At 36.5% G+C, this 24,649-nt stretch overlaps 1 protein-coding gene across 1 annotated transcript in view; it reads left to right on the top strand.

The window, feature by feature from the left end:
• Positions 1–23,615, top strand: part of SUSD5 (sushi domain containing 5) — a 40,874-nt gene extending 17,259 nt beyond the window's left edge. Inside the window, exons 3-5 of the mRNA XM_026034990.1 lie at positions 5,281–5,399; positions 11,986–12,174; positions 22,324–23,615. Coding sequence (XP_025890775.1) covers positions 5,281–5,399; positions 11,986–12,174; positions 22,324–23,615 — 1,600 coding nt within the window. The remainder of the gene's footprint in view (positions 1–5,280; positions 5,400–11,985; positions 12,175–22,323) is intronic.
• The last annotated feature ends 1,034 nt before the right edge of the window (positions 23,616–24,649 follow it).

The following is a 24,649-nucleotide window of genomic DNA, read 5'->3' as shown; positions in this document are numbered from 1 at the left end:
GAGGAAAGGACYAAGAATAAAAATCCCTTGGTTTAGCTTCCAGACTGCACAGATTTTTTTTCTCTCACCTAGTTCCTGAAACACAAGAGGTAAGGCTGACGCACGAAAAATATTAGCACAGGAAGTTAAAGATTTATCTTGACTAAGAAAAGTGATGAAGTTTTTAACTTTCTAATTAGGAGATCATTTGTTATAGTTATATTAAGTTATGAACCGAACTTTCACAGTGCCTCAGCTAGCACATTGTGGATGATTTTCTATAAGCTCACTATATTCATATTMAAACTCATACTACTATGAATAAATGTCATAAGACTATTCTGACTCACTTCAGGCACTCTATTAACTAAAACTGTGAAACCTACAATTAATTGGCAGATAACGTATGGCCACAATCATCCGGGTCCCACCTACTTGTTTCAGTGGTGGTGTTTGAATRGATCAAACTGTAAACTCAGTCACTAACTCCATGTGTGTTCACTTARGTTTACTAGAAAAAAAATTCTAATATTACAAAATTCCTATGTAGTTATCGTAGAAAGCAGAAGTACCAGTGGATAAAAACAATTAATGGTTTATGTAAAAATAACAAATATTTATAATATTCAACTTTGTTTAATATCATATAAATTACATAAACACATTCATATTAATATGACTCAATTATATTATCATAGGATATATATATAAACTATTTTTCATTTCATATCATATCATATCATATCATATCATATCATATCATATCATGGCATGTTCTACCATATAGTAAAATAAATACTATTCAAGCTGTTTTTTTTTCCTGCTATTTACTTCTTCGAACAGAGGAATTTGGAGAAATGCATAATACACCAACTACTCATTGGTTACTTAATAATAGAGAAAGAAATTAATCAGTCTAAGACTAAATAGACGACTTCTGGTTAATACCTTATTATGGAATTATATAATACCTTATATTATAATGCCTTATATTACRTTTTACGTTGGTAAATGCATCTGATATGAAACAAGAAAACAATGCAGTTGCACAGCTTGAATAACCTCTCATCCCTCTTTCAAAATGGGTACTGAGGAAACTTAAGTTTTCTTACTTTTTTTTACTCTTTCCTCTAGAGCAGGACTTAAAACTGAGATTCAGAACTGAAAAGTCTCAGCTCTCCCCTGCTTTCTCACTTGAGAGGAAAGAAAGACATTATGAAGCAGAACTTTCCTCTAGGTTGGTTGGCACTGGACTGAGAAAATTCTCAACAGCTTTTCGTTTGACTTGTCAAGAAAAGTAATATATAATTGCAAAGCAAAGGCAAAACAATTTCTTTCATATTTTTAACTATTAAACAATGGGAGCCAGGGAAACTATCTGAGACGATCACAGCAGTGAACAAAGCCATGTGAAGCAGTGCAGAAGTCCATGCCTGCACTTAACCTCATAGATATATACATGCTAGCTGTACTTGGTCTGTAGCAATTGTCTGTGGAATTGATTTTAATGCTGTGATTTTCAGGGAGAGTTTCTCAGAGTTCATAGAAGCCTAAGTAATTTTCAGTGATGTGTTGCAAGCAGAGGTGTATTAATTACWTAGGATAATTATGGATGACATGTATTTAAAATCAGTATGTTTGTTCTGAGCATGTGTAAAATTCTATTTTCATCAGGGACCATCATAGGAGGAAAAAAAAATTGCATCTATTTATTAAATAACAGGTACAAAATCATGCATGACATTGCTCTAAGCAAGAGATTTCAATATATACTGAAAGGATGAATAATCTTGTCTAATTTCTAGTTCAACTATTAAATGACCTTAGCAGTAAATAGAATTAAAATTGCCTATTTAATTACATTCTTATAATCAGTTAGATACTTAGATATATTTCTGAACAAAGTATAAACTTTGTGGCATTCTGTCAACCATCATGTGTGCTCCAGTTCAGTAACACTTCAAAACAGTAAAGAGAATACCAGTTTACACATTTTCTAAAACCTTTCAYCAAGACATTCAAACTAAAAAATTGCATGTAAAAATGAAAAAGAAAAATGTATGATTTTTTTTTGTTTCCAATTTCAGCCTCAGCACAGCTAARGTGTTGCTAAACAAATTTGAAAATATACTGAATTCTGAACTGAGAAGGCACAAGCCATTTTTTACTGCTCAAATGAAAAGTTTAGCAAAGTTCTAGGCATCAAAATCTCCATTTTATCTCTATATTTTAAAATAGAGATAAAAATATACCTGCAAATTTCATCTATAATGTCTGTGCAAAGCCAAGCATTTTACAGTTTTGGCAGGCATATAGGTGCAGACATACAGAGAAGAGAGCCTAGAATTTTATAGTTTTGGTCATTCCTGGAGTCCTAATGACTACAAAGAGAATGTTGCTATGACAAAGGCATTACGAGCCTGAACATCAGACCCACTACTCAAAAATGATGAGCTACTGGAAGCTGTGTTAATAGCAGCCTGCTGAAGAAGCCCAAAGCTTGCAGGATTGAGCTCATGGTAGGAAAACTATTTAAAGAAGGAGTGGGAGAAAAAAAATAGATTTTTCTTTTTTTCTGATTTTTTATGCGTGCAGGACAWGATTGCCCTCATCTCAGAAGAATTATGTTAGAATGTCTTCAGTTTTAAACAGAAGAATTTCAATATGACAAAATCCAAATTAAATTGCTAAGTAGAGGATTAATCAAGGTCTAGTCTAGTGCAGGAAGAAAGAAAGACATTGGAAGAACAATTTTTAAGCTTAATGTAGGAAAACGTTTAGCATGAAATACTTTATAAAAAAATCTAAATGTTGTTTAAAGATTTTACTAAAGTTTAAAACATAATTATATGAATGATATATCTTTTACAAATTTGATCTCACAAGACAGCAGCTCTCATAACTAATACAGAATATATGGTGCTTATAATGCATGACAGTAGCAAAATATAAGGGTTAGAAATGAAAATTAGACATGGAAATTAGAAAATTTSATCTAAGACTTTCACAACTGGTTACCAAGGATCAAGAATATTAATCCTTGATTGAGCATACAGAGAAATGTGGAATGMTTTTCAGAGGCACAATTGACCAGAATTTTATAATGGTAACAATTTTACACACTAAGTATGTGATTGATTATTGGAAAGCTTTAGGTTGCTAAGTCACTTTCCCAAAGAAAACAAGATGATTCTTACACTCATTTAGGCCTTATAAGATCTGGTGGAACAATGTGTGAATACACATAAATATTTGCTCTTTGATGTTCTGATTCTGCTGATCATCTGAACTTACTTTGGCTAATCAGGTCACTTTTTGCTTTGGGCCTAATAACTGACTAGAAGATTAGCTTTAGGCCCTTGAACTTGAAATTTGCCATAAAATTTTAGGTAAACTTGATTTAAACCTTTAACTGATGCAAAGRCAGGCTTGTAAAAGACCTGYAACTTCTTTCCTATAGAGAATCYCATCTTYGTGTGTATTCTGAATCCTACATAGYGACTAGGGGAAAAYRTCAGTRTATGAACACCAAAAAAAAGCAAGTGACATTTTCCTTGCAGAGGAAGTATCTTTGACTTGAATTCAAAGCTTTAAGTAAGCCATTGCTTTTTCTCAACTTTGGCAAGTAGAAATGTGGTAGGAATCTTTCTGATACATATGTGTGACTAGCACCATATGGCTTTTTCATGCTGTTTATGTTTATTTACATTTAAAGAGCATTAAAGTTTSATATTTAACCACTCAAAAGCTAATACATGCCAGAATTAAGATGATCAGTACAACCRTAACAGTCTGCTTGTGTAAATCAGCTGTTATATAGTACTCTGATTTTCCACTGGACGTTTTTCACATTCATTGAATAAGCAGTTACTCAACATTTACTGTCCTCTCCAAATTGAGTATGAGACTGTTGGCAAAATTAGTTCAGCCATTGCACAATACAAAATGACAATCCCAGTGGAGGGATTCTTCCATGGAAAATGTTTTTGTCCTGCTTTCAATGTAATAGTTGATTATGCAACTACAAACCCAGTGATCACACACACACACACACACACACACACACACACACACACACAAATATAAAACCCACACCATTAATAGCTGCAAAAATTTGGGCTGAATTCATTTGCCCAGCCTTTGTAACCTACAGCATAAAAATAAAACCAGTTTCCTCTATAATAAGTTTGTCTTTTATTGCCATGAATTTTAAGAAGGCAATACARCTGAAAGAAGATAATCAGTAATTCCTTCCTTTATGTTCAGCACCTCCAGATCTGTAAAACCAAATATAAATTTATTTCGTTTGTTCAAGTGTATTAAAGACAACAGGATGGTTAGATGCTACTGAGGACCAAACTAGAAGAAACAGAAGACAACACAGGTTGATCTCTAGGACCGGAATAGCTTGTCTTGGCGCCTATGGAATAATTATATATTTTTATATATATATGAAAGAAATCCCCCAAAAATCTCTGGATAAATTTTCTAAACTTGCAACTAACAGGGTGGTTTAACTTGTAATAGGAATAGACTTGGTTTGAAATTACAAAGAGACTATAAATACATTACTGCCTTGACAGTTTCTGCAAATAACTTTTCATGGCACAAATGCATTTGAAAGCATTTAAAAAATGTATTTGAAAGTATTTTGACATATAGCACCATGTTTGGGCTATGCATTTGCACTGTCCTAACTGCAACAGAACTAGGTGCTCTGGCCAGGCAGGAGAACAAGTATTACTATTACTGGTTTACAATAGAGTAGCTGAAACACAAAAAGGCCACAGTCATGTAGCAGATTAAAATAACAAATATGATTTGATAAAATCATATTTGATTTTAATATCATTTGATATTTTAATATCATTTGATAAAATACCAACAGTCTTTCTGCAAACAAGTCCTTCGGACCAAATCCAGAGATTTCTATTCATTTTTCATCCAGGCACTCTCCTGGTGTCCTTGGTAGGAGTCTGTATTGCTGTTACGTAAAAGCAGAATGTGGCCTAAAACACTTAGGTATTTGGTCTGATATTTCTAAGTATAATAAGGTAAATATACTTTATTATTTCTATGCCTTGAACTCATCTATGGCTAGCATTTTTTAAACTACTTCTAATCTTCCCTTGGCTTTCTTTCATAGGCCATCCCACACTAATGCCTTACGTGCCATCTCTTAAACAGCTAAGCTGAGGCAATGCCATTCCCTGACTACTGTGATAAAAAAAATCACCAAATTTGACCTCCATGATGACTCCTAAAGATTTCTGATTATTTTTTTCTTCTTCTTTATTTTAGGACAATTATATGCAGAAAGACGGGCAGCAAACAGCAGAGCGTGAAAGCCATTGATGTTAAAATTGAAACCCATCCCTTTGAGAGTGACCAATATGATGCTTTTTGTGTAAAGGATGAAGGTCAGCACTGATATGCTATTGAAATAATGCAGTTATCACTGTCTTGCAGTATTAGAAGTTTTGCCTTCATTTTTTCTGCTGATGAGTGGCATAGAGGAACAATAACAAAATCTTGTAGTAATCCCTTGTTAAGGGAGTCAACTGCTACAAAAACACTGGTTGAAGGAAATAAATGGTGCTATCTTCTTTGCTGCAGTTTAGGAAGTTCAAGTAGCACTACTGATTGGGTGAATTTGATAACTAAATTATTCCTAACTTAAGTTAATGCTTAAACTTTTTGATATTGAAATGCAGGAACCCACAAGAAAAGATGGGAGTCCAAGGGCCAAAAAAAAAATGTTACTGATGGGCAGGACTTTATAAGGAAAATATTTAGAAATCTCTCAGATTGTTGATAACCTCATTGCAGTTTTTCATCTGATTTCAAAGGAAAGCAGGGGAAACAGATGGCATTTGCTGAGAAACAGTAAGCTCACAACAAAAGGGGAGATTTTAATAAAGCATTTGTGGTAGTAGGGAGAATGAAAATCACACTTTAAAAATGTGACAGGTTGATACATGTTTGATGGACAGCTACTCAGTTAAGTATTGCAGAGTTTGACTGACCATCCTCTTGAATAACTTTCATCCTGCTAACTCTAGTATCCGTGCTGCTCAGAGTGCTGCCAGCTTCATCACCCACTGGGTCATGGTGTCACACAAGCACCTTTGTGCTTTCTTCCATGCTGCTTCTCACATGTAGGAGCAGCTCCCTGTAAACATCTGCAAAACTACCTCATTGTGTTCCCTCAAATCTCGCTTTTGTCACAGTCTCCCATAAAGGAAAAGCTCGCCGGGGGTCAGGCAGCTGTGGTGGGCTGAAATCATAGCTCTGACCACTATTGCTCCATTGTGCTGCCCTATCTCCCTCCACCTGCTCTCTCTTAGCCCACACGTAGACGCTGGGTCTCTGGGAAGGATCCATGTTGGCATTTTGCGTTTGTTCACTGTTCACTGTCAAAGGGCATTGGTGCTGATAAGAAAATAGGCTGACAACATCTTTTTGAAAAGAAGATACACAATACTTAGAAGCAATGCAGTTAAAAGTCAGGGGAAATTTTATATTGGTTACCAAGAAGAGACATTTTTTAACAACTCATTTTGTACAAGGCAGGGAGTTTCCTGATGACAGAATGAGATGACCATGCCAGAAACACTCATCAGATAGTACTTAAACACAAAGTATTTCTGAATGAAAATAAAGTCCTCTCCTCCTTGAATATACTAAAAAATAAAAAAGGATGCATAGTAGATGTTTGAATAAAAGACTTAAGCAAAGCTGTCTGGCAATGAAACTTCTACAACTCGTATGAGAAGAGCACAAAGTCACTGAAGGAAACAGCCCTGCATGTCTAGTGAGGTAGATGGATGCTGAAGATTATATGTGGGTTAAGGAAGTGCCCATAATTTTGTAAAATGAGATGCCCCCCATTCAGAATTCCCACAGTGGTGGTGTGTGTGTCTTTAGAGCCATATCTAAGGCATATATGGCCATATAAGCCATATATATACCTTTCTTTTCATGCTTCTAAAATTGTTTTTCTTTTTGATACACAAAAGAATCATGGCAGTCTTTAATAACAAGAGTTATATTTTACAGGGCAAGATGTAGCTAAGTATTTTATGATTGCTGTGTGTATAGCTGTGCTTTTCATAGTATGGATACCTGCATGTCTCCTCAGTTTCTTGGAACAAATGTTTTATGCAGTCATCAGACAGGAAGACAATTCTGTATGAACTCAGAATTCATGGAGATGAGAAGGGTTTTCTCTTTGCCCTGAGGGTCAAAAATTATCTAAAAATATATTAAATTCCACCTATTCTGAAAATGAAATATCACATGTAATCACATAGTATATATTTAACTGTACTCCACCTAAGCTCATAATAAAATATTTCTAAATATAAAAGAGATAAAACAAGAAAACTCTGAACCTAGAATTTTAATTTTTACACTAGAGCTTTTTTTTTTTTTTTTTTTTTTTAACCATTCACTTTAATATGTACACAATCATCTTGGTTAATAGTTCCTAAGTTTAATGGTTCTTTTTTTCTGTGACCCACTGATATTTACAGGCAACAAGATAAACCTGTATTCCATAAGGCTTTGGTTTGCTGCCATAATAGAAAAACTCAACAGGCAGCAATTTGTAGCAGCATACAGCATAAACGCAAATCAAATTTTGTTACACATAACTGCTAGCTCCAGGAACTCATCAAAAGTTGATGGATCATGTATCTATTTCATTTTGCCTTTTTCAACAGTAAGAAAAAAAGAAAAGAAATGAAGATATTCTTTATGACAAGCACTTTAAATGTACTTTAAAAGAGCCATCAAGCTACAATTTGCTGTATGTAATATTTATGCCATTTCTTTTCATGCTTTGCTAGGAGTATGAGGCTTTTCTTTTTTTTTCATTGCTACARTTTTCTTTTCCATAGCTTTGCGTATAGCTGACAGTGAATTTCCAGCTACCTGGTGATGTCATTTAAACTAATAAATGAAGTTATTCTTACCAGCTCTATCTGATGAAAGAAGTATTGGCATCCTAACATCAGCAGCTTTCAAGCAGCACTTATATTGGCTGTTTACATTTTAGTTCGTTGTACTCTATTTCAACTCAGTATTTTTATTTCCCTTTCCCTTCCCAACAAAAAATATCCATATAGTTTAGTTTCTCTGCAGTCAAGAATTAAAGCAAACATCCATACGTATCTTTCATAGGGTTGAATGTTACAAATTGCTTTTTCTAATTGCCTAATGACAAGATGATATCCTACGAATTCCAGTGGTCTCTCTGGAAAAATGTTCTTGAATTAAACTGTTGTAAAGGGGGATATTTTATGTCAAAGAGGATGTTTCATGTGAGCTTGCAGATCATAGTGCACAGTTAAAGTAGACATTGTAGATATTCATGTTTCAGTAGCTTCTCAGTTCTACCAAATGGAGTGGAAATTTGCTTCTTTCTTGTGTTGATTTTTTCCATTGATGTCGTTTCTGTAAACAATATTTTATCAAGCCGTCACAAAAAATTCTCGCAAACTTATAATGTGCATCTAGTTTAAGTCAAGAAAAACTTCTAGAGGAAACAAGATTGGAAAGGGGGAATGTTGTTTCTTTAAAGTGTCTTGTGTCAACTCTTTGCCAAAAATCATCTGTCACAAACTCCTTTCCACATATGGTTTGGAGTTAAAGTTACTCTTCAGAGGGACCATAACTCCTAAAAGCCAGTCAAGACTGAATGTGCTAACTGTATTAACAAGACGTATCTTAAATCCTTTTCAAAGAAAAGTTATTGGTTCACCATGAGATCAGTAACCAGAATCATCACTAAACCTAATTAATATATCTGTGCTGAGCACTCTTTTGTCTTCACTGTGGCATTTATTCAGATTTCATATTCTGCCTCTATCCTGAATTCTACCCATATATATTTAGCTGTATTGCCTGTGTTAGTGATTTTCACCAGAGAGTCTATGCCAAATTAATGCTGTCAGGAGGATCTCCTATGTACTTCCACATTTCCATGTCTCTGTGATATGTTTTTTGCTGCATAGCCTAACCCATCCTTGTTTACTAGAGGTCAGCTATTAATGTATGGAGCTCTATTAGAATTTTGACTCTATTAGACTCTATTTGACCTCACAATCCTTATTTGTTTCACTGTATTTGCAAAATCTCTTCTTCATTAAAGAGGATCCAGAAGGTCCCCTGCTGAATCCACTGCTTGCAGCTAATTTTAGGACGTCATAATTTCCTGCAGTAAACTTAGGAAGGATAAAAATTTTCAGAACTGGCTTCAAAGTTTCCAAGTTCAAGGATGTGATCTCTCACAAGTAGGCAGAGCATAGGATCCCATGGAGGGGGCCTGAGTGMGGAGCAAAAACATTCAAGGACATGGAGCTCTTCTACTGGGAAGTGGACATTGGGCTCATCTTTTAGCAAGCACCAACAGAACGTGCCAGATTTACGACAGATTAGATGGGATGAAAAGCAGTGCTCCACATGGAGAGTTCAGACCCTGCTCAGTGCAGGAGGAGGAATCAAGTCCTCATCCAGCCCAGTCACCACTGCAGGCAACCTCTGTAATCTCCTTACAAAGAGCACTGCTGTTCCTCCTAATGATGCACTGCCGCCAACACACCCTCTGTCATGCTTCGTGGCCCATATCTGCCTCCTCTGTTCCAGATGCAAACTGCCCAAATGCCAGCACTGAGCACAGACTGTTACTCCAAACAAACCCAAGCTTTGCCACCTCCTGGTACAAAGGCTGCAAACAAAAACCTGAAGTGTGTCCCAAGAAATGGCTCATTTTAATGGACCAATATCTCTTCTGTGCACGTACCACAGAGAACAAGTATGACGAAATCGTGAGGATGAGTTGTCAAAACAGCTGAGATTACAGCAATGCTAAGAAGCTAATTAAGATGTAACCCTAAAGATCTTCATGCATCTTCCACAACACAGAGCAACAACAAAATGCATGTAGAAACTCCAGCACACCCTTGCAGGTTATCAGCTTTCACTTAGCATTGTCCATTCAGTCGCCTCAGTGGGCTCCACAGTGAAGACACAACCTTAGAAAGGCTCACACAAACAGTTCACAAGTTCCATGTACAATRTTCGTCTGTGAACATCTCTGAAAGCTCTTTTTTCCCTTCCATTTACATATCCAAACTGCTCTTTCAGGATCTCCTCATTCTCTGGTATTATCTCTGTTGCCAAATTCTACAGTAAAGCTCCCTTCACCTTTTTTTCTTTCCTGGTAGTTTATAATGTTCTTTTTGAATGTGTTTGCCATAAGGTAAATGTATTTAAGTACTGTAAGCATTAATTTTCTGCTTCCTCTGGCCACATGATTAAAAAGCAAGGCTTTGTAGRTAAGAATACCCTCTAACAAATAATTGTCCCACACAACCTTGGAATCAATACCTCCTCAGAGTAGGTACACAGCTCCCATTTGTACTGATGAAAGTGAGAACATAAATAAAGTACACAAAACGCAGGGGTCCGTAGCTTTCCTATGAAAAAAAATATTTTTTATTCCTTTCATCCACATCAATCTCTATTCATCCTACCAGTTCACAGGAAACGCATTAGTTGCTAACTACTCCTCACTTCCTCAGATGCCAAGCCGGCATGAGGCTGTACATAAACTGAGCCTTGTGCAGCCACAAGAGCTTGTTTTTTTTTCTGTCAGTGTGTGTGCATAACTCCCACTAGCCTCAGAAGGTGTTAGACAGTATAGGTATGTGTACAGAACAGAGACTTCAAAGCTTTGACTCCAGTAATGTGTCCCTTAAATTAGTGGCAGATGTTTTTCAGCACACCCAATTAGAAAGGATTAGCCAGGTCTGTCAGGCAATTTCTAAAATTCTGGTCCAAAATAACTCTCATAGAGCATTCATATTTATCATAGGATGTTCATTTCATAACAAGGCTAACAACCAACAAAATAAGCAGCAATATGTTTACCTATGCCTGGTTCATAAGCAGATAGGCTATGGGAAAAACTATATCAGAAACTCTGGAAGTCTTGAAGGCAGCTGTTTCAGCTTGAAAACAAAAGTCTAACCAAGAAACAGAATCTTTTTTATCCAACTTTAATTTTTGTAATTGATAGATATCCTTTTCAGAAATGGCTTTGGAAAATCTGGAGAAAAAGGCAACATGGCAAAAACCTACTCGAGCACTGAGAGACGAGAACCCGCAGTGTCCTAGCAGTTCCCCAGATGATCAGTAACAACATGGCTAACAACAGACAAGATTTTTGAAAGCTGAAAAATTTGAGTTAAAATTTAGTTTACACTCGTGTTGGCATTTGTCTGTTTGCTTGATATCTGTTTGCTTGATGCACTTCCATGTAGAAAAAGAAAGCTCAAAGAAATCAATTTCATTCTTGTTTGAAGTCATTTTTTCTTTCTTCTTCCTAGTGCTGCAAGCAGAAATATTGTCAAACAACATCTTGTTAGATTTTGTATCCTGATAAATTTAGCTCTTTTCATATTCTCACAGAGATCAGAGCTATGTTACTGCTGGCCATTTTTTTTATAAGTTAGGCATCTCTTATGGGAAAATTTGAGCATCTGGGAAGAAACTTCTAATTGTAAGAACTAAAGGAAGATGAGAGATGGTTTCAAAAATGAAAATAGTTCATTTCTCAGCGTGAAAAATGAAAAATGGCTATGTCCAAGTTTGTGCTATTCAATTGCAACCAACACAAGCCCTTACTYATGTTGCAGAAGCAGGCAGAGAAGATACCTACAGCATGATTTCCTTGGCTGACACACAGAAAACAAAGCTCCACATATGATATATGATCTATGTCACATCCCAAATAAAGCCCTGTATATAACTTCCCAAGCACAACTGTACTTAATATCAAAGAGTTTGAGGGCATGAACTGGATGAAATGCATGAGCTCTGTGGTTTTCTTTTGTGAATTTGTCTTCCTGGTTACAATTTTAACACAATATTTAGCACTGCAGTTAAAGATGAATTAGATGTTAGACGGTCTCTACGAGCTCATTTCTTTTCTCTTTTCAGACAAACCATGCGGGGACCCGCCGTCCTTCCCTCACACCCTCTTGCACGGTCACACCGGCTTTGAAATGGGGGACGAGCTCCTGTACGTCTGCGCACAGGGCTACATCATGGGCAACAAGGAAAGCGCTTTCACACTGCTCTGCGACAGCTGTGGAGAGTGGTACGGCCAAGTGCAGGCCTGTGTCAAAGGTAAGCTCACCCAGCACACAAAAAAGGGAGCTCCCCCAGCACTCCCAGCTTCCCAGCCAAGGCTCTTTCAGGCTTAATGGAGTGTCTCACGGGTGTTTTCAGGTTCAGCTGGAGGTCTTGATGTTTAAAACATCTGTATCTTCCTGTATTTACATGGCAGCTGGCCCAACAGGGCTTTTACAATACCATTAATAGCCATCACAGTGGACCATATGTATCTATGAGCAGAGAGTTTCTTTCCGGGAAGCATGAGCCATTTACAATAATAATAATAATAAAAGTAAGAYTTTATGCTATAATTTTTATTGTATCTGATAATCTAAATATAGGGAATCACCTAGAGCTTTATCCCAAGGTCATCATTCAACTTTCACCTTCCAYAACACCATCTTCTCTCTTTCTTCCCCCACAAAACGCTTTTTCTTTAGTGCTAAACTCAATTTTCAATTACTGGAAAAGAGCCCTTAGGAAGTTTCTTCATCTAGTTATTTAATATCAGAACCAGCCCTTTCTGGTAACTGGCTGTTTATAATTTTGTATGTGCTCATTATTTTTTTTTAAGTGTACTTATCTGTTTACTCCAGGAAAGGGATTACTACTGATGGGACAACAAATATTGCAGGTATTTTTAGAGTAGGACAAGAGAGAGGTCCAGGTAGCATTAGTCAGCCAAAGACATTGTTTACCACAAGGAGTGCATAATGCAGATTTTGTGCGTCTTCTGCTGTGTTTATTTTCACAYGAAGCCACAGAGCTGTTACAGACCAGCTACTGAAATGAAAACGTGATATTTGTCCTTGCCTTTGGGAACCTAAGGGAAGCAGAGAGAAAAAAAAAARRWTTTTTTCTTTTTGTAGAAACACACTAAGCATGGCAARCATGTGCAAGTAACAGCTCCCCTTACTGTAGGTGTTCTTTGGTGGTCCATGTTTTTGGCATCCTGTCACCATTAATATCTTCACATATCACTACACGCTGAGGTAGTGTGTACAGACTGAGGCAGTGTGATGAGTGTGTTCACACTACATCCCTCTCCTGCCGTGGCAGCTTCATCCTTGTGCTTGAGAGCAGACATTTTGTATGTGGAGCCACCATTTTGTGTCCCTGGTCCCCTTCCACTCTCACGGGATGCCTCCTCCATCTCCCTCCACCTCAGAGGTGGCACCATGGACTCCCCTTCAGTTTCTTCTACTCCTTCTCCCTGCTGGGATGGGCTGTGGGGTGCTGGAAACCCCCTCTAAAGAGAAAAGATGGGGTATCATGGGTGACGACAGGGTCTCAGAGGAGATGATGGCCACCACCAGCCTAGGACTTGTGTGGGCACTGGGAGCAGCACATGGGAAGACCTGGGCAATGCTCACCCAGCAGAGCTTCTCTGCATTAGTGATTTATCAAAAGCTCACCGATCTGTTGCTCACACTGGCTGATGCCATGACAGGGCTGGGGAGGGGGGGGATGGATCACATGCCATCCCTCCAAAGGAATTTTGTAAATTTATAAAGAATGCACTTAGTAGCGTTTTAAAATTTGTTTTACACCTTTGAAATTAGGTTTTGTGAAGTTTTTTGAAGTTTGCTTTGTGAAGTTGTGCTTTTGCACAATCTAGGTTGAACAGATGTTCTATCTTGTTAACATGTTAAATGTTCTTGGATTTTTGGGGGGGTTGCAGAAAAGTAATAATATAACTTTCCCTCTTTTAAGCTCTGGAATTTGTCCACTGATTTGTAAAATCTCTGTCTCAACAGCTTTAACTAGTCCTTTCCTACTAGTTGCATTAGCACTTGTAAACTACTGCCCTTACGTATAGGATAAATGCCACTCTTTGTAGGAAGTCAGGAAAAGTAAAGACATGCATAAATCGACAGAGCTGCCCATGCCAGAAGTGGAGCCTGTAACAGAATGGTAACTTGTAGATACAATTAGGGTAAAAATTAAAACAAAAAGCATATTATTTTTAGGTTCCCCTATTACAGAGCAGACAAATTTTATAATGTACTATGCTTTTAGAAATTTTCTTTGCAAACACAGAGGGTAGCTACCTAGATATTTCCTTCTATAACAGAATGGATGTGGATTTGTTTTACCAAATAGCTTTACTTAAGGAACTATGGCCTTTAAAAGCAAACAAACAACAACAACAACAATCACCACCAAACTCAGTTAAAGCTCTGGGAAAAGATAGCAAGAGCATTTACTTAATTTAAACCTAGAAAAAAATGCCTTTATATGTTAGTTAGGTTCTTTAACAAACTTTTGTCTTTCCATTTGTTTAAATGTAGCTTAAACAGTACCATGAATACAGATTTGGATGCACTCTGAAATCTATTGCTTTCTCATTCTCATTTAATTTTATTCAATGCATAAAGCTCATTTTTTTCCCCCAATATTTCAGAATAGTTCTGAGAGAATCTTTTTTTTTTTTTTTTTATCCCCCAGAGAGTTATCACACCTTTAAGATTATATTCTTGGCAAAAAGGATATATAWTTTAAAAAAAGGAGTGGGCTATTACACAGCTGGACAGATAGAAAAGGACAGATGTTGGAAGATGAAATAGAGTGAAGTTATTTCTATTAGCTTCAGTTAGCACATATATCCCTTTCAGAACATATATGCCTTAATGCCCAGGATCATGTTAGGAGTAATTTTTATTCATATATACATAACACCAGATGAAGGATAATGAGGAAAAAAGATCAAAAGAGTTCTTAGCAAAAATGAGTTGTGTCTGTGCACCAGGGAACTAAATATTTAAAACCATCTAAGTGGAAAAGAGGTAGTCCAGAAAAAAATAGAATATTCTGTCTTCTTTCTGAACTGTTTCAATTTCTAGAACTATTGCTACAAACAGATGACTCAGATGACTAAGTGAAATGCTGCTGCAGGGGAGGGAGTAGAGAGGGAGAGAAGGAAAAGAGAGATCTACATCAACAATAATCCATTGGGTCTGAATCGGCTGTAACCTCCACCAAATTAATAAATATTTTTCCTTCACTGGGTTTAGTGGAAATGCTAATTTTATCAAACATAAAAATAAAACTGCATTACACCAGAGTAAAGAAAGGCGAGAATCAGGTCATTTAAGCTGTGTGTGTTTCACTGTTTTCCCTACATAAATAGTCTATTTCCCCTGTTTTGCCTGAGCCTTTGACACAGCAGCAGGGGAGAGAAAAATATTTTTAGAAGAAATAGGAAAGTGTGGTTGTAAAATCACAAACAGCAGCACTAGAGCTTTGGATCAGATGTAGTATTGTGAATGATAACTTTTTAAATGATTTAAATGTAGATTTCATGCTGAGGAGCTTCCTCTGATTATTGTTTCTAAAACACTTTAAGGACTTGTAACCGAAAATATTACRTATATTCAGTGAATCATTAATAATTACATATTCGGTCTTTCTAATCACAGTTCTTTAGTAATGGATGCTTTACAAGAAAAGCAAAATGTGTTTGATTTCTAATGTTAGAGTTGATTATTTAAATAAATACATAAAATTGTGAAAAAGAACAAAAATTGGAGTTTCAATAAAGGAAGCCTTATTTACCTTGTCAGATATATTGAGGTTATAGCAGAGAGAAGAATCCTTATTAGCTAAGTACTCCAGAAGACAACATACACACACCAGTTTTCAGATGCTTTGAGGCAAGGGAGTAACTTTACTGTTGTGAAGGCAAATGACTGTATTTACAGAAAATTTACATCCCTGGGGGCAGAATGGACCATTTCTATTCTAACTGTCTCATGACAGAGGAAAGATGACCATAGAGACACTTCAGTGAGCATCTGCGGGCTATATTTAGCTGTTTGTAAGCTGATAGTTCTCTGATGCTGAATATGCTCTGAGTGAGCAGCTGGAATGTAACATCCATTGCTTTTATGCCACACAACATAACAACACAACAGAGCCATGTGGAAAAAACCTCTGGTCAGACGTAAGATCTGTTCCTAAATCTGGCAATGTCTTTGAGACTACAGGCAAGTCAACTACGCTATTCTCTGTTGCTTTTTTCCTACCTCATCCATGAAATAAAGGTAATTTTTATCCAGCTTCATGATTTATTTTGAGACTTACAGATATTACAATTATATATTACTGTCCAATGTTTTAAGTGCCACATCATAATACCCAGTTTTACAAGCAGAATCTCTGACAAAAGAGCAGTAATGAGGTTTCTGTTGCTTTTGTGTCCAATTGTTTAATAAGAGCAGATTCAAAATTAGGGAGCTATCATCTTACTGGGCTCTAAATATAGCACTTAGGTGTTTATTGAAGTGGTTTTATGATCATCTTTCATCTCTGCTGTGAGCCAGCTAGAATAGAAATGGTCCATTCTACTCTCAGGGACGTGAATGTAGTTGGTATTGTTGGCAAATCCATAAATCAAATGGAAAAGTACATTATGCATCAATACTCACATAATCCAAAATACACTGGCAAAATTTGTCTATGAGCATAATTGAACAAAATCATTTTGGGGTTATACTAAGTGGATTCTGGATACAGTAAAGTATGTTGTAAATTAAGCAAACAATATATTGCAAATGGCACACATGAGGTAATGTACTGTATTTTTTAATGAAGATGCTTTTAAAGAAAATAGTGGCTCTGTACAGTTAGTATTTCCTGTAATTTTTCATCATGAAAGGATGCTGTGTTCTAACTGAAAACACAGAAATATTTAACCTAACAAAGTAACCTTGAGCAGAGAACAGGGGAATAAATGTTTTTACAGTTTCTTATTTTTTCTGTTTCTGTGGAGAGAACATATTTGTTTCACAAAATATATCCTGAAAATTGGCATTGTAATAACGTGTGAAAGCAGTCACTGTGTGACATTCTGTGGCCGTCCAACAGGCAGAGGAACTAAACCAACAGTTGCTAAAGGACATTCTTTCCTCTTCTCTGAAATGAACTGTTGGGTTCAGGATCAGCAATGCTAATACAAGCATTTCAGTGGAAGGATCAGAGCTGTGCTGTATTAGGCTAGATCAAATGTCCTCCAGTTTGCTTCCTAAAAAAAGAAGGCAGATTAGATGGCTGAGAAATCGTGTCAAATATCTGCCCTGTAAATGTACTTTATCCTTTCCTCTTCACTGCTTTGGATTTCTTTTTTAGCTGTAAGCAAGTGGCAGGAGAGGCCGTATCTTCTGCACATCTAAGCGTTCTACGCTGTGTGAGTACTTGGKCACCTTTCTAATGTATTCAGTGCTGGTCTGGCTGGAGATCTTTTGACTTCAATGTAAGGGTGATTCAGCTGACACTGAACACCTCTGAAAGCTTCATCTGCAGCCCTCAGTCTTTGTGCCTCATTACACACAGTTCTGCTGAATTTTTAAGAATACAATTGTTTCACATTCAAGTGGTCTGTAAGCATGAGAAGCCAACATCAGTTATTATTTTATTTTTTAATGTGAAAGATAAAAGAAAATGTAGATTTTATTCATATTTGCTTTTTGTTTTTATTTATTTAATTAATTATTTGCAAGTGGAAAGGGAGAGTTGTGACAGACAAGTAAAATAAGCTGCAAAATATATCTATGGTCTATTAAAAAAAAAAAAAAAGTCAAGCTTTGATTCTTTTCTCAGCTCTGTCACTTAGCTGTATGATTAATGTAAAGTATCAATCTAGCTTGAACTGATTCTGACAAATCAGATTAGTTAGAAAAATTACAATGGGTTTCCTACAAGAATGAGACATCTTGTAGCTAGTATACACCAGCAACATAAATTCTCAGTAGCATACTCTGGTTGGTGTGATAGAAACATGATTGTGTGTATATACCTAATCCGGTTCAAATGAGTAGATCTGAAAGAGGCAGTAGTACACAGATTTCACTGAATTTAGGCAGGTAAGTCTAAATGTACCATATCCTCCACATATTTAGAGACATGTGTCAACTTGTTAATTTTTAATGTAACTGCTTAGATGTTCTTAAAAAATGTGGTTTTTTTTGCACTGGAAATGTTTATTTTGATGGCCTACAGAGAATCAAGTTTCAATTTCCTGTACTCCAAATATACCTCAACAAAATATGCAGTACACTTCATGGTTGTCCAAAATAGTGGCACTCAAAACAGAACTCAGATGCTAATATATTATCAAGTAGAAGAATTAAACTGATGCTGGAGACTGGAAAACAAGACTCTTTGTTTTCATCTATCTCTATTCTGGGTCAATAATTTCAAATTAGGATCAAAAATTCAAGGACTTGAAGGCAGTTTAAGATTGGGTGCTTCCTGGAGAGGATAAGGCTAAATTAAAAGGATTTTACCAATGGAAATAGAACTTCACATCTTTTATAGTATKCTATTTCAGCATCTGTTGCTGTAAAATGTTTATTTTAGCCTCAGTAATCCATCAGATAGTGAATCAGTACTCACTGATCCTTTAGTCTGTCAGACGAGGGCATAGATAAGACAGAGCAGTAGCTGAAAATAGAAAGATTTCATCTTGGACCAAGGACTTGCAGTGTGCGCTACTCCTAAAACCAGACCTGCCTGGCTAGGAAGGAAGATGCAACCACTTTTAAATCAATTGCAATCTGGTTTTAAAAAGAGYGAAAATAAATATTATAGCTGTTTAGATAAGAGGTCGAGCTATATCTTGATTGTTCTGGTTGCTGCTGTCTTCAGTTCTGAGACAAAATCTCAAGAGACTTGGAAAGCTCAAGGACATGCTGAGGTGGTGAGCAAAAAGAAGTGTAAAACTCACGCAATCTGATACTGGAAAATCAAGCTTACAGCTGATTTGAAAGGTAGTCATGGTAACACAACCTCACTAAATACTAAGTCTAAGTGCCATTGGAAGGTCTGAGGCCCAGAAGAAAGAATGGGCTATTATTACTGTGTAAGTCGATTCAGGATCATATAAATCAAAGCTTCTGAGAAAGGGGTCTGTTTTTCCTTTGATGGTTAGAAAGCTCAATAGTTGCTTTCATTCTGGCGTCCCATAAGCTAACATTAGTTATGTTGATAGTCTTTGCTAAAAACTGTACAAATAGAGGTGCTTGCATATGAAAATACATTATAGCAGCTTTACAACTTAGGCTACAATCTGATTGTCAAAGGGAACAAGACTCCCTTATGCAGTGACAAGTAGGGCATAATGAACTCCAACCTCAGGCTCTCTTTCATCCACAATGGACTTTTTCTTTCCTCAAAYGAGTTTAAAGAAAACACCAATTCATTCCTATCCATATAGGATTGGGTCCACAGACAGTGAGTTTGGGAAACCTGATTGATAGTTCAACAAACTCAAGCATTTTCTGATAGACTGAGGACTTGTATTTTCCCAGGAGCACATGCTGTTTCTTGATGTGTCTGTATCAGGCTTTCTTCAAAAAGACTAAAAATACACTGCAAGAAGAATACAAAAAAGAGAATAACTTCAAATTTTATAAAACACATATTATTACAGTTGTTAAGCAATGACTAATAAACCATTAGGGTCAATAATATGAATACTGGCTGGCTCTTCCTCTTACTTTCTGAAGAATAGATGGGAAAGAAATACCACAGGCTTACAATATAATTATTCTGCAATGATGTGTGTAGATGCACAAGAACACCATAATGTGAAATTTAGTATTTCATCCTGTATCTGAAAGATAAATGAATTACAAAAATMGTTAGAGGTACAAAAGACATACAGGTGAAGACAGACTGAGCTGATTATTCCTCTCAAAAAAAGAAAACAATGGATATCAGATTTGGTAAATAGTGAGTTCTTATGTTATCATGTTACACTTCATACATATTCAATACCCAGTTATAGACTACCTTTGCAGATAGTGTGTTGTAGTGAAACAGGCATGTCAGATACKAACTTTTAGAAGGAATCTGAATAATCGGAGGACAAGGTAGCTTAAGGCACTGCTTCCGTTCAAAAAAAAGCATCAAGTAGGAAATTTCTTTAGTGAGAGTGGAAAAGGGAAACGAAGTGAGACTAGATGGCTGTTACAAATGCTACATAGCAATGACCATTTGCACATCGAGTTTCATAAAAATGTTGCTAAAATGATCTTGTACTCTGAGATACTCTCTGCTCTTTAATATTTATCTGGAWAACTGTTGGAGGAGATTTTCAGATCAATTAGAAAAGTAGGGGTCCTACCACAARTCTTGCCACTCCAAGAACTGGATTCCATAATCTGTTAAATCCCATTTGTACAAGATGGAAGAGTTTCATTTTGTTTTTTCTTCCTTGCTTTGAAGAGGACAAAGAACATACAGGGATTTACTTAATGAGAGGAGAAGGCCAGGGCCAGGAGAGAGAGAGAACAGGAGAGACCAGGAGAGAGATCRAGATCTTGTTAGCATTGCTGTACAGTTTTCATTGTACACCCTTACTCTCATATGAGAGTGGAGCTGCTTAGATCAGCCATTTCTTCAGCATAATTTTAACATAGATATTAATTCTCCACAGGATATGTCCTACATTTCAGTTTCATCAGCATAACTACTTCAGTTAATGGTAGATTCAGACGCTACTCCAAGAAAAATACCTTTTGCTAATATTCTGCTCTAGGCCCCAAATTAATCTTCTAGGCCCCAAATTAAGCTGTTATGTCACAGGAAAAAAAAAAAAAAGAAAAAAAAAGTGGTGTGAACCCTATCACCACTAAGTGTTTTTTGATAAGAGTGTTTCTAGTCCTTTTTAAGAGTAGACCAAAAATGGCTGTGCCAGAACAGGATCCTAGAACAGAGCCTCCAAGGAGAATGTGACTCATTCGGATTTGGAGGTGGGCCCCAGATGAAAATGTGATTCCAATTTAGTGGAGTGTAAACAGACAAAAAGATAAGGGTTTCTGAATGTATTCATTTGCTATATGGCTGCTCCTGTTAATTTCTTGTTCCCCATGCCAAGCTAGATTTATTGCTTCACTGTCTTCACTAAAGACTAAACACTCTCTTAAAAAGAAAAATTCTCACCATGATTCAGTTTGTTTTATTTTCCATATCCTAAGGCACTATATTCWAGGACTTTTTATGCCAGCATAAATCTCATCAATTAATTACATCAACTTTCTGTGAAGTAAAACTTGTGCGAGCTAAAAATCAACTGCTCTGTCTAGTTTGAAAAATTCTCTTCATTGGGCTAAGGCTTAAAAAGAAGGGAAAAGTATGAATTACAATGCATGACAATTCAATATTATATACTTACTTTTGCCCTCTGCGTCAAGGATATTTTGCTATGAATGGTAGGTCTGGAGAGGCATGGGGACTACTTCTAATTCAAACAGATAATGTGATGAATCTGCCCATATGTTGCACACTTCTTTTTTCTCTGTTTTTCACTTGATTATTTTGGTAACATTTCATATCTTAAAAGAAGCCCAAGTATTGATTACAGTGGACATTATCTTGATACCTAAGCGTTAGTCTTTATAGTTTTTAGGTGTTTGAAGACAGAGTTTTCAACCTTTATAGTCACAGGAAATAAATCTTCATTGTTCAGATGAAGATATGTAGAACTCTATGTCAGCTTTGGTCAGGGCTTTTTCCTTGGGCAACCTGAAAAAGTTGCTTATGAGATAAGAAATACTGTTCAATTCACATGTCRCTAGGTGGAGTATCATTGCAACATCAAGTTCATTTAAGAAAATACTGTAATGATAACAAGTGAACACACAGTTTTGAATATAAGACAACTCAAAAGTCTCAAAGACAATTACGTTCCAGGGATGAAGTTATTTTATTAGTTTTTTTTTGTTAATTTTTACACATTCCTTTCCACACATCTTTCCTGCTTGAAAATGATCTTTTTTTTTCCCCTCAAGTCTGGAAAAAATACTCGCCTTAGGGAGAGTAAATATTTGAGAAAATAATAAGGAACTGAAAGAAACCCTTACTTCCTGACAGTAGAATATGTACTTCTTTTAAAAAACATGTAGAAAGACAAGATATTAGCAGTAACCTACCCTCATTTTTAAAAATTTGATATTGCCTATCAAGCTCTGCCTATCAAGCTCATGGTGGACCATCTTCATTTTTTTAAAAAATAACACTTCATGAAAAGTAATGTCTGCAAATCGGTATACATTTTGTCTTAGCTATCAAAAAAAAAAAAAAAAAAAGAGCCTAACAGCTTTTTTTTTTTTTTTTTTGTGAAATTGAATATTTGATTTTGTTGTTTTACTTTTTTTCTAGATGAAACTGAGACACACATTGACTATGAAGATAATTTTCCAGATGACAGATCAATACCTATTGTTGAGAGCAAACATGGCAATGGCAAAGAGGAAATTGAGCAGGAACAAGATCAACTTTCCTTCACTAAAAGTATGGAGGATAGAAGAACTGGAGGAATCAAAGATATTACTAAGGTAATTACTAAGGTAATAGATACTCCTGAAAAAGGAAGCAAGGCACCAACTGAATCTCCAGTCTCACTCCTAAGCCAAAAGAACTTGTTTTGGTTTCCATCAGAGGCTTTTAGTGAGCCTGAATCACAGAAAGAAACAGATGATTCCACAAAAGTACATTTTTCTGAAGGTGATAACCACATTGGGGTGAAGACAGTGTATAATGAACCTAGTGCCAAAATGTTTTATGACACTGAGGATTTCCCCATTGGGCCCATTCTCACAACAAATGATACAAAGGCAGAGATAGATACAGTTGCCATTACTGACGAGTCATGGTTAGACGGTTATCCAGTAACGCAAGAAGTGGTAGAAGATGATGAAGAGGAGGGGGATAAAGTTGATGGATCAATGGGTACAGAAGAAGACCTCATTCTCACAACAGACCAACCAAATCATGTTGAAGTTAGAAAATCAGGCAATGGTAGCCCAACTCCAGAGGAAGGTTTAACAGAAATAGCGACAGTGACAGCAAGGACAGATGATGAGGTCAAAGAGACACCAGTAGCATTCACATCAGTGAGTGTTCTGGAGAACCTAAGTGTGAGCAGAGGTTATGAGGACACTTTGGGGGACCACACAACTACGTCTCTGGAACTCACAACTCAGGAGCCTGTTACAACAGTGCTTTTTGATGTCACTAGCCTGAAGACATCTGTGTCAGAAACCTCTGTGGTAGTCAGCCCTTTCGATCACACTCTGCATTCAGAATCAAAAGAAACAACGCTTTACCCAGCTCAAGTAGCAACCACTGCACCAACTCCAGACATCATTACTCACACATCATCCCAAGAGTTGGCTGAGCATGAAAATCTCACCCAAGGCCTTGAGGAACAGCTTTTCCCCACTTCCGAACCATGTGAGGGAGAGGACTGTCCCAAGTCAAGTAAAGGTGCTATCATAGCAGTCATTGTGATTCTTCTGTGCTTGTTACTGGCCGCAGCTGTACTGGCTGTGTGGTTTTTCAAAAAACGTCAGCAAAAAAATTCTGTTTATAAACTGAATGGAAGGTGTCAACCCAGACATCATTGCTACCACCACTACCACCAACAACATATTGAAATGCAGAAAGTCTAAATCGGAGTGTTTGGGAGAGAGGTTGGAAATCAGAGAAAAAATTATATATATTGACACTAAAAAGATCACATGACTCATGGATACTAAAATCCAGCAGTGAAGAAAGCAGAAAAAACAACCTAAAAGAACACAGAAGACAGAAGAGATTTCAGCTTTTTGAAATCACAGTTTAGCATATCTGACCTTTCAGAGCTAAAGAATCTGTACGTTTTTGTCACGAGAGTCTTTTGGAAACAACAGCAGGACACAGTGTGCTTAGTAGCACATCTACAGTTTGTTCTGCTTTTACATTTTGCTCCTATTAATAATAAATTAATTGATTAATTTCTGTGTTATCTGGTTACGGCCTAATGGCGGGGCTAGTCAGGCCTGTTTGGTCTATTCTTAGTGGAACAGGAAAAGAAAGAGGGGAAAAAAAGGAGGGAAGGACAGGAAAAGGATGTTTTTGGAGCAACCACATATTTGCTGTTTGTTCCTTCTTTAAGAAATAACCAAACTGGTCAGGATAAACCACAGTAACAAATTATTACCTGATGCGTCTTACAAGGAAAAACTATTTGTTGCCATACTCTAATGGGTAGGATTTGCAATGATTACTAAGGTACTTTTTTTCAACATTGTAAAATTAACAACCCAAAAATGTTGGGTCACTATGGTATTTTTCTGTAAGGTGTTATTTTAGCCTTAGCAAGGAAGTGCCATTCTTATACTAATCTTTTTATAGAAGTCATGATGTCTCCCTTGAATTGAGAGTACTGTAGAAATGCCATCCTTCTTTTAATATTAACAAGAGAGGAGTAAGAATACACTTGAGCTCAGGTATGATGATGAATAACTTCATATTAAAGAGCCAGACAATGATGAAGCACTTTGCAACCCTATCTGATGTCAGTTGCTTTTCTGAACATAAGTGCTCCCTCTTAATACCAGTTGATCAAGATGCTGAATTTCAACTCACAGCCAGTAAGCACCTTTGGACAACTGAAGCCATATAAAGTATTTCTGCCATATGAACCAATGACCAATTTTCACCC

Source organism: Nothoprocta perdicaria, unplaced genomic scaffold, assembly GCF_003342845.1.
Source record: "Nothoprocta perdicaria isolate Ctin4 unplaced genomic scaffold, notPer1 scaffold_154, whole genome shotgun sequence".
In the NCBI taxonomy this organism is placed as follows: Eukaryota; Metazoa; Chordata; class Aves; order Tinamiformes; family Tinamidae; genus Nothoprocta; species Nothoprocta perdicaria.
The sequence above is the reverse complement of the archived record's forward strand: the minus strand, read 5'-3'. Positions and strand labels throughout refer to the sequence as shown.